General features: G+C 49.7%; 1 protein-coding gene across 3 annotated transcripts in view; it reads right to left on the reverse strand.

Annotated features, from left to right (window-relative positions):
• Positions 1-10,933, reverse strand: part of ARHGAP44 (Rho GTPase activating protein 44) — a 176,942-nt gene that overhangs the window by 23,428 nt on the left and 142,581 nt on the right. For all 3 annotated transcript variants that reach the window (XM_039227305.1, XM_039227304.1, XM_039227306.1), the window contains exons 11-16: positions 9,533-9,644; positions 9,020-9,101; positions 7,296-7,376; positions 4,166-4,279; positions 3,505-3,596; positions 1,485-1,665 (exon numbers count right to left, since the gene is read on the reverse strand). In XM_039227305.1, the coding sequence (XP_039083236.1) occupies positions 1,485-1,665; positions 3,505-3,596; positions 4,166-4,279; positions 7,296-7,376; positions 9,020-9,101; positions 9,533-9,644 (662 nt within the window). The remainder of the gene's footprint in view (positions 1-1,484; positions 1,666-3,504; positions 3,597-4,165; positions 4,280-7,295; positions 7,377-9,019; positions 9,102-9,532; positions 9,645-10,933) is intronic.

Here is a 10,933-nt window from a genome sequence, read left to right on the forward strand (position 1 = left end):
TCGTGGGTAAGGAGGTAGGCAGCGGGGGGCGCCCGGGTGGCTTAGTCGGTTAAGCGTCCAACTTTCGCTCAGGTCATGATCTCGCGGTTCGTGGGTTCGAGCCCCGCATCGGGCTCTGTGCTGACTGCCAGCTCAGAGCCTGGAGCCTATTTCAGAGTCTGCGTCTCCCTCTCTCTCTGACCCTCCCCTGCTCACGCTGTCTCTCTCTCTCCTAGAAATAAATAAATAAAACATTTAAGAAAAAGAAAAAAAAAAAAGGAGGTAGGCAGGGATCCCGGCCCTTCTGAACAGGCCTCCATCAATCCACGACGCAGGTCTAGGTCCCCAGGGCCAGCGGCCACTCTGAAAGCAAGAGGGGCGGCTGGTAAGACGCAGGCACCTCTACAGCTCCTGTTTTTCAACCTTCCCTCCAAAGCCCTTCAGGTCAGATGCCTTTCAAGCAAGCGGCTCTTTCTGGCCGCCTCGTGATCTGTCGGGGAAGCGGAAGGTTGTGGCTGGTACGCTTCTGTTGTCTGAATTTCTGTCATTCCCTTCCAATGCTTTACGCGCCCGGTCTGTCTTGAAAGAGGAGTCGATGCATTTTATTTCACGGCAGCGATTTTCTGTTCTGAACCAAAATGTATTCAACTGACTCCCTGGAGTAATAATGAGACCCACTCCTTCTCTGAGACATTTTCTCGTTGACGCCCTTGGCTTGCTGCACGCGCAGTGCTCGACACGCACACCGGAGTGGCTGACCTCACCACGAGTCAGCTGTGCTTGCTAGAAAACATGCAGGTGCCCCTTTTATCTGCTTTGGGGATCCCACCAGGCAGTTATGCGTTATGTAAACCGATTTCATACTGGCGAAGAGGAGGGGCTCATTCCGATGCAAATTAAGTGAAATGCATTGACCAGTCTCCCGGTGTGGGGGTGGGGGAGGTATATATGTCCATCATAAAAGACAGGAAAATGTCTTAAAAGTGACAAGTGACATACAGACTGCGTCAAGTTGTAGGTTTTACTCTCGGTTATCAAGAGACCGAGCCTGGAAATGCTCAACCACGTGTTTGAGGTGCTATTCGTGCGAGAACGTTGATGAACAATGCATATGAACAGAGCCATTGTCAATGAGGAACCAGTTAGGATTCGAGAACTGACGTGCATTTATAAATTTGGAGTCAAAATATAAAGCGTGTTTCCGTATTTCTTTTAATCCCCCTTGTTGACCAACTTTTTTTTTTTTTGATAACTAATGAATACCTATCACAGCCAATATTTCGGGAGGTTACACTTACCTTTGCCTCTAAAACCAGGAAAATGAGCCAAGGGACTCAATACAAAAGCACAGAGGCAGACATCAAGCAGGAAGGAACAGCGTGATTGCTACAAATCACCCAAATTGCTGCCAGAGAGGGCGCCCGGCCCGGCAATCTGTTTCCATGTCACTCCCAGCCCCTCCCCGCTCCAACCCCCAACGCTGAGAAAGGGACGCTAGTTCATACCCATCCTTTTTGTAAAATTCCAGCATCATGTTATCCGTGGCGACGCTGAGGGGCCGGCGGATCTGCTCGGGCTGGCGCCGGTCAGCGGGGTCCATGTCTGGGGAGGGCATTGAGCTAAAGTTGGCGTTGTGGTTCACGTGTACCGGACTCCCGTAATTCCCTGTGATGTTGAACTCTATCTCTGTGGGGAAGAAAAGAATCGGTGTATGTGACCTACGGGTCTGTCACGCCCTTCCTGGGCAGGAAAGAGATGAGCAGAGATGGCCTCTCGTTTACACTTCACGCCTAGAAAACTTTGTCCTGTGGTTCAATGTTACGTCACCTGTGGATACGAATTCATCTTAATACAATTCATCAGATCAGCAGGTGAACACAAGTGCTCACCTCTCACATTAATAGGATGGGCCCCGAATGAAGCAATATCTATCTGTAATTTTAAAAAACAACTTAAACCAGGAACAGTTGGGGTACTTTCTGAGAAAGACAAAGTCATCCATCTCAAACCTCACGGTTAAAAGTGAAACACCAGAGTGGTCTTAATCAAATCAGGAGAAAGGACAATGCCCACAATCACCACTGTTACTTAATGCTATCGGAGAAGTGCTAGCCAATGCAATAAGTCAAGAAAACAAACTAAGAAGAAAGATTATTATTTGTAGATGATGATGTGGTCTTTCTGGAAAACCAAAGAGAACTAGAGATTGGAACTAGAAATTTCACTAAGGTCACTAAGGTTGTGCTGGCAATCAAGTGATACACAAAAGTATCCCAAACTTTCCTCGCCATTTCCTATCTGCAACAGAAATAAATCCACTCATCCACAAACTTAGTGTTCTGCCTTTTTAGACTCCTTGTCCCTTCTTTCTTCACCCTGATTTCCTACCCTCACTCAACTTGCTGTTATCAACACACCTCTTAGGACATTAGCAGTGAAGAGCTTTTATGGTCAAAACGCACAAAACCAAGTAAACACAATCAAACTTCTTCGATGTTGATCATCTGAGTGGTGACTTCTGATGGACACAGCACAGAATTATTAACATTCTATCCTCACATGAGCTAAATAGTTTACTGTAGCAGAGCCAAAAGCATACCCTGAATGTTTACCAAACACAAGTACCCTTTTTCTGAGAACGCACACTGAATTTGGTATAGCAACCACTGTCTCCTAAAAGCTGTTACCTTCCAGGGTCAGACACTTCTGCAATGGTGTCTCCGTGGCCAGGAATGTTTACCAAGTACCATCTGAGGGAGCTGTCTTTACAGCCTCATTTGGAACCGGAGACCAAAAAGAACCTCATTGCCTTTAAGTCTTACCTTTATATGTTGAGGGCAACTCAAAGGACACACAAAAGAAGAGGAAAAAGATAACACCCAAGGGATTGTTGAGCCCTGAATAAAAGTTCACGTCCGTCTCAGATCTATGTGGCATCTATAAAAGCATTTCATGATGCACAGATTTGAAGACACCACATTATGCATGTTAGACAGGTAACATCCACAGACAAGCTTAGTGCAGGCAGGGGACACCTATGGCCATATGTCACTCAGCCAAGGATTAGACAGTAAGGAACTGCCAGGGCTCTCCATAGTCTACTTGAGGAGGGAGGGAGGGAGAGGGAGGGAGGGGGAGGAGAGGGAGAGAGAGAGAGAGAGAGAGAGAGTGTGTGTGTGTGTGTGTGTGTGTGTGTGTGTGTGTGTGTGTTGGAGGAGAATTAATAACAAACACTTTTGGTTTCAAAAGTTGCAAGGGGTGCCTGGGTGGCTCAGTCGGTTGAGCGTCTGACTCTTGATTTTGGCTTGGGTCACGATCTCACGGTTTGCGAGTTCGAGGCCCACATCGGGCTCTGCGCTGACAGTGTGGAGCCGTTTGGGATTCTGTATCTCTCTCCACCCCCTCCTCCTCCCCTCTCTCTCTCTCTCTCACAAAATAAACTAAAACAAAACAAAACAAAAAAGGTTTGAACGGGCAGGAACACTTCTTCCTTCTCCACCCCCACACCGCAATGTCGCCACGTACCTCCAGGGAAGAACCAGTCTGCGTGCTGGATGATGGGTTCGATGATCCCAACGATCTGCAGGGACACCGTGGTCATCATCTCCGTGATGTTCCTGTGAGCGCAGAGCAGAGGGGGTCAGGGCTGGGTGATCGGGCGAGGTGGGGAGGCACGTCTGGCCCCGCAGCCCAGGACCGGAAGCCTGCGGACCTAGGTCTGACAGTAGGCTTTCTCTACACAAGGGCACTTGGCCTTTTGGGACCTCTCTTTCCCTTCTACAGAAGGGGGCACCCACAGAAGGCCTCCTTATGGGAGATGCGTAAATGGGTAATATACACGAAACCGTCTGCTCTCCAACTCTGTTCTCTCTTTCAAGACAGCCCTCTATCCCCTGGGTCCGGATGCTGGGATGTGCACTCTTCACAGAGTCAGGAGGGCCTGGAGAAGTTGGCCTGGCCTGGTGCTGACTCAGATTAGCTCAGGGAAGACCCTCACCACAGACCCGTAGCTCTGAGACCATCACGGAGAAGGAGCTACAGAATTCTGAGTCTCCTCCTAAGCCTGAAGCCTGGGCAGGCCAAGAGAGAAACAGGACTTGACAAAAAAATGAGGTTGATCTGAGGTTGATGACATATCCCGCCCCCCCCATTCCTTACTCATATATGGGCTCTGCCCTGTACTCACCCTTCTGCTTGCGGCCACAGGAGGTTGGGGCCTAACACAATGGCCATGTTACTGGGCGTCATCTTGTTTACATCTTGAAATTCTGACAGCTTGGATAAAAACTTGATCAAGTATCTGAAAGGGAGTCAGAAGGGCCAGGCTCCACCAGGGCTCTACCCCCGCCATGCTCCCCCAGCACAGGGCAGACTCTTCTCTCCCGTAGCCCATCTTACGGACAACCAGACTCATACATCCCGCCTTATAATGAAGACGCAGCACGCATCAGGACACGAGGGAGCTTTACGGACAGACGGACTCAGATCTCACTCGGCTCCCTGTCAACATCTCCGTCAGTTACCCCTGGCCGGAGAATACCCCCTCTTTCCTTTCGACTCCATTATCGGCGACCTACAGTGCCTCCTGTTCTTCAGACCTCAGTCACCCGCCACCCTCCCGTGTGCAGAGGTGACAGGCAAAGGGTCCAGAGGTCACCGGCAGGGACCTCCACATGCTCGGGGTGGGATTACCCTCAGGGGGGCTTTGAGGGCTCATGGAAAAAGAAGTTAAACATAGAACTAGCACGTGAGCCAGCCATTCGCTCCCACAGATGTGCCCAAGAGCAATACGTGCATGTACACACTTGTGCACAGGAGCTCACGGCGATATCACTCAAGTCGGCCAGAAAGCGGAGGCCACCCTAACGTCCAGCAAGGGAGGACAGGCTAAGTAAAAGGCGGTCCCTCCACACAATGCAATACTAGGCACCCACGAAAATGAACGAAGGAATACTGACACACGCTACCGCGTGGAGGAGCCTTAAGGACGTTATTGAGGACGTTATGCTACGTGAAAGGAGCTGGACGCAAAAGACCGCGTGGTGTAGGGGTCCCCCTGAACAGAGAAGGCGGAGCAGTGTCTGCCAGGGGCTGGGTTGGGGGAGACAACAGGGAGTGACTGCTAATCGGGGTGACTGAAATGGCCTAAAACTCAGTGGTGATAGTTGTGTGACTCTACAATCCCTCCAACAACTGCGAAACTGCACACTTCAAGAGGACACAGTGGTATGTGACTTCCATCTCAAGAAACTACTAAAGGAGCCCTACGGTAGATGGCTCCTGGGATCTTTTGTTAATGTTTGTTTGTTTATTTAGGGAGAGAGAAGACACATGTGAGCAGGGGAGGGGCACAGAAAGAGGGCACGAGAGAAAATCCCAAGCAGGCTCTGTGCTGTCAGTGTAGAGCCCAACGTGGGGCTCAGTCCCACAAACTGTGAGATCATGTGTGATCGGACACTTAACCTACTGAGCCACCCAGGCGCCCCATACCTGTTGTAAAATATACATGAAAAGTACCCTCTTGATAATTTTCAAGTGCATAGTCCAGTCACTAATTAAGTGCCTTCGCACTGACAAGCACCCATCACTGCCGTCCGTCTCCAGATCTTTTTCAGCTTCCAGAACAGAAGCCCTGTTCCCATTAAACGCTAACCTCCACTCATGTCCCCCTCCCCCAGCCCCTGGAAACACCCTTCTACGTTCTGTCCCTGTGAAAGTGATGACTCCAGGTACCACATACGTGTGGAATCACACAGAACTGGGCCTTTGGCATCTGGCTTCTTCCATTTGGTGGCACGTGCCAGAATTCCCTTCCTAAAAAGGCTGAATATTGCAGTGTATGTATCCTTTGTATCTTTTACCCATCGACGGCCACTAGGGCTATTTTCGCCTCTTGGCTATTATAGATAACGCTGTCGTGAACACGAGCGCGCGACCATCGAGTCCCTGCTTTCAAAAATCCATGGGGCACATCCAGATACACCCAGACGTGGAACCGTGGGCTCATATGGTAATTCTGTGTTTAATTAAGGGTCCGCCGTACCGCCGGCTCCCGGGTTGTTAACGGGAAGGCGGAAATACTCAGGCAGATGGCGACAAGCTGAAAATCTGCGTCTAGGGAGGCACGGAGGAGAGGTGGTGGGGCCGGGAGAAGGTGCTGGCGAGCCAGAGGGAGGAGGAGGCAGAGGGTGTGAAGGAGCAAAGAAGATGCATAGAGCGGCGGGAGGCGAGATCCGAGGCGTAGAGAGAGGAGTGAGAGACGTGTAGAAAATAGCTGGTGGGGGGCTGAGCAGCAGAGACGTTCTGGCCACGGCTCCCGGTTTGCTCAGTCTCCTACAGGTGCGCCTGGACACCTACCTTTGCGATAAACCCACGAGAGCTTTTCTTTTTCTTTAATTTTTGAAAAAAAATGTTTAACGTTTATTTATTTTTGAGAAAGAGAGACAGAGACAGAGCGTGAGCAGGGGAGGGGGAGAGCGAGAGAGGGAGACACAGAATCGGAAGCAGGCTCCAGGCTCTGAGCTGGCTGTCAGCACAGAGCCTGATGCAGGGCTCAAACCCACGAACCGTGAGATTGTGACCTGAGCCGAAGCCAGACGCTCAACTGACCGAGCCACCCAGACGCCTCTTTTTCAAATTGTTTTTAAATGGTTGGTTATTTTTAATTTACACCCAAGTCAGTTAGCATCTAGTGCAGTGACGATTTCAGGAGCAGAACCCAGTGGCCCATCCCCTACGTATAACACCCAGTGCTCATTCCAACAAGTGCCCTCCTTACTGCCCCCCACCCATTTAGCCCATTCCCCACCCACAGCCCCGCCAGCAACCCTGAGTTTGGTCTCTGTCTTTAAGAGTCTCTTCTGTTTTGTCCCCCTCCCTGGCTTTATATTACTTTTGCTTCCCTTCCCTTATGTTCATCTGCTTTATACCTTAAATTCCACACACAAGTGACATCCTGTGATATTTGTCTCTCTCTGACTGGCTAACGTCACTCAGCATAATACCCTCCAGTTCCATCCACGTTGCTGCGACTGCAAGATCGTAAAATAGGTTCCGTGAAGCTTTGCTTGTCACAAATCAAAGGACGTAACGGCATGAGCCAATGGCCGCCCAAGTCCCAGAGTGCCCTTCATTCCGTTTCTTTGTCTGCAAAATGGCGGGGTTGTGTGAGGTTGAAAAGAGCGTCTGCGCATTAACGGAACCCTGACACCCCGTACGACGCCGAGCTTGCTGGTCACCGTGAGCTTTAGCCGGGACACTGTATGTCTGTAGCTCCAATAACCCTGATCCCGGGTCTCCGGGACCCATCCACTTACCGGATGTTGTTGTGATTGGCCTTGGGCAGTTTTTCACAAGCATTCCACAGCGCCTGAAGCCTCTTGTCTTGCTCCTGAATACTGGGAAATAAACCAGAAAGCCACTGGGTGAGTACCAATCGATGAAACGTCACTGGTGATCGCACTAACTGGTCACTGCCCTCTTTCGGTGTAAGAAGAACTATCGGGGTGCCTGAGCGGCTCAGTTGGTTAAGCATCCGACTTTGGCTCAGGTCAAGATCTCACGATTCGTGAGTTCGAGCCCCGCGTCTGGCTCTGTGCTGACAGCGTGGAGCCTGCATGAGATTCCCTCTCCCTCTCTCTAAATAAATAAATAAATACACACATACACACACAGATAAAAGAAGCCAACTATCATGACTGACACTATCAGCAAGCTATTACTATTCAAGGGCTTAGTCACTACTATTTCCCTCTTTGTGTTCTCCGTCTTGTTCTGGAAGCTTCCACTGCACCAGTCACTTGTCTCAGGTGAACGCATGCTAAGGTAGCGGGCGGGGCAGAAGGACAGAGCCAGACACCTGATCTAGAGTAAGTGAGGGGTGGGTCCTGTCAGGAGGCAGAATCAGGCAGAGAACCTGAGATACAACAGAACAGGCTAAGAGGTCAACCCACTTTCACACCAGGGGGCAGGCAGCCTGCTGTCCAGTCCGACAGGTATTATTTAAGGCATATTAAGTCCCTTAGCATCTGCCACTTAATAGATGTTCAATACATACCTTTTGAAAAGGAAAATTATATGAGCTCAATATACACTTCAGGAAATTTGACTTTCAAGATCTAACTTAAGGATGGATAATTTCCATGAGCTGAAGATTCTCCACACTACAAAAGGTCCACTCCCAAGGTTTAATTTATATTTTATTTTATTTTTAATTGTTTTTTACTGTACTTTGCCTTTTATTTTATTTTTTATTTTTTTATTTAAAATTTTAACATTTATTTATTGTTGAGTGAGAGAGAGACAGGGTGTGAGCTGGGGAGGGGCAGAGAGAGAGGGAGACACGAATCTGAAAGAGGCTCCAGGCTCCGAGCTGTCAGCACAGAGCCCGATGTGGGGCTCAGACCCACAAACCAGGAGATCATGACCTGAGCTGAAGTCGGATGCCTAACTGACTGAGCCACCCAGGCGCCCCTAATTTACTTTATTTATAAGCCCTCTAAGAATGAAAAGAAATTACATCTAGGACTACATTTTGTATACGTTTCTCCTGAAAATCTATACCAAGGCTTACATGGCTAAGAAGGCCTTTCTTTTCAAAGAGTCTTTTCTCCAGAAAATCTAAAAGGGACAATGTCAGCAGGGTGACGGCCCAGCTTTGACCCTTGACCTGGGGCCCAAGGCAGGGAGGTCCACCCACAGAGCCTCCCCGAGGCAAGAACAACTCTCTTTTCCCTCATTTCAGGCTTGGGGAAGAGGTAAGCGTTCTCCAAAACACATTTCTACTAGGAAACTGAAGACCCCACCGATGAGGCTTTACTAACTTCTAGGCTTTCATTATTCGAAAGAACACTAGCATCGGCAACCTTGTCCATGCCTCTTTGGGTACATATTCCAGTCCCTCGCCATGATATACAGCAAGAAGCACAGTCATAGTATCGTAGGCTACGTAAGCGTTCGTAAGGCACACATAGGCTTTCATAATTTCAATACTTAAATCAACTCCAACCAACAGCACACTCCAAAAATGTGGCATACTCACTTGGAAGCCTGAATCCACTCGTCATAGAGTTCAAAGGTCATAAGAGGTTCTGGCAACTCTCGGAGGTAAGATTTCAAAGCTCCTGGACACAAAGACAGTATTGGCTATAGGCCACTTGACATTGGTCAGGACACGTTCTACCAGCCTGCATCACCCACGTGGGTTACATCTGGGGATGGGTTCCCCGGGCCCTCAAGCCAAGATCAAACAGTGGTTTCCCATGTGAATGGGCTGGAGGCTCTGGCATGGCGGTGGGACCTGGGCTTCTAGTCGCGTTGGCTCCCCCTCTTATTTCCCATCAGCATCTCGTCCTCTCTTGGCTCACTGGGGAGAATTTTCTTCAAGGGCCCCTCGCAACCAGCCTTAAAACTGAACCCTGAGTAGATACATCTGAGCATTCTGGGAATCCACTGGTTCAAGTGTCACATGACCACACACCCTCCATGCTGACCCCTTCCCCGGGAGCCTCTACAGCCCAAGGGAGCGCCTTGCTAAGGGGTGGTGGGTGCCCACCTGCAATTGCGTGGGGGTCTGCTGAGTACTCCTGCACATCCACCACACAGCAGTCCAGGGCGGCTTTCAGCTTCTTCAACTTGGAGGCGGACGGCGCCACCCGGAAGAGTCCCTGCCGACAGCACAGAGAGTCAGTGCACAGTGTCATAACTCAAGGGAAGGGCGGGAGAGCAAAGCGAACAAACAGGAAGTCTCCCCACTCCCTTCCTCTGAAATCTCCTTGATGCGTTCTGCCCATCACCATCTTCCAATATGGTGGCTGCCTGCTCTCTGAACGTCTCCTCCTTTGGTCGAAAGCAATTCTGGAGCAGGGACTGAGCCTCACCCACTGTTGTGCCCCCAGTGCCCAGTGTGGGGTGACTCGTCATTCTGATTCAGTAAGTATTTGTTGAATTAACGAGCCCTGGGCATTCCAGCTTCTTGTTCTTTTTAAGACATATTTTGGAGAACTGATACGTGATCAGACATGGAGCCTAGGAAGTTCAATACGACAGGCCTATAGTGTCAGTGAGTGTGTGTGAGTGTGACTGTGTGTGTTTCGGGAGACACAGGGCCGTCCTCAGGGGTCGGGCAAACTAGGGACGGCCTGGGAGGGAGCGATGCCTCCTTCGGACCTTCCGTGTTTCATTCTTAGAGTTACTTCCGACTCAGTGTCCCCTCTTCCAAGTGAACTGCTGAGCTCTGTACAAACGTGAGCTCTGAAGAGAAAGAGAACAGGGATGTGCTGAGGGGCTGCTACAGGTCAGAGTTAGACGCACACCCCGTCACATGTGGACTGAAATGCTACTGGCTTCAGCTTCAGCTTCTCACCTCCTTGCATTCGGAGACGCCAAGCCCAGGCTGAGAAACGGGCTGGCAGAAGAGACCTTGCTCTTTCAGCCCTTTGTGGCCGCCGTGCTGATCTCCCAGTTTTCTTCGGAAGAAAATGTTCCTGGTCTGAAATACTGACTTTCTGGCCTGCTAAGATCACGGACTCCCTTCTATGTAGATGTCCGAAGCTCTCTGGCACGTGTGCAAGGAAGCTCCTTACACACGTTTGGACTGGTGCATCAATAAGGCTGCTGTGACCAGGAGCAGGCTACAGCATATGTTAAAGAAACAGGCTGGAGCATAAAGCCATGCCTCTACCGTGGAGGAAAGCCAACAGCACTTGGTGATGGACAGCACAAGGAGAAGGGCGTTGGGCTGTCAAGTAGAAGCCTATAGATTTTTTATTGTATTCCTGAAAAAAAATTTTTTTTAAATGTTTATTTCTGATGACATGATACTCTACATAGAAAACCCGACAGACTCCACCAGAAGCCTACTAGAACTGATCCAAGAATTCAGCCAAGTTGCAGGGTACAAAATCAACGTACAGAAATCGGTTGCATTTTTATACACCAATGATGAAGCAACAGA

Source organism: Hyaena hyaena, unplaced genomic scaffold (genome assembly GCF_003009895.1).
Source record: "Hyaena hyaena isolate Hyena2069 unplaced genomic scaffold, ASM300989v1 scaffold_27, whole genome shotgun sequence".
NCBI classification, from domain to species: domain Eukaryota; kingdom Metazoa; phylum Chordata; class Mammalia; order Carnivora; family Hyaenidae; genus Hyaena; species Hyaena hyaena.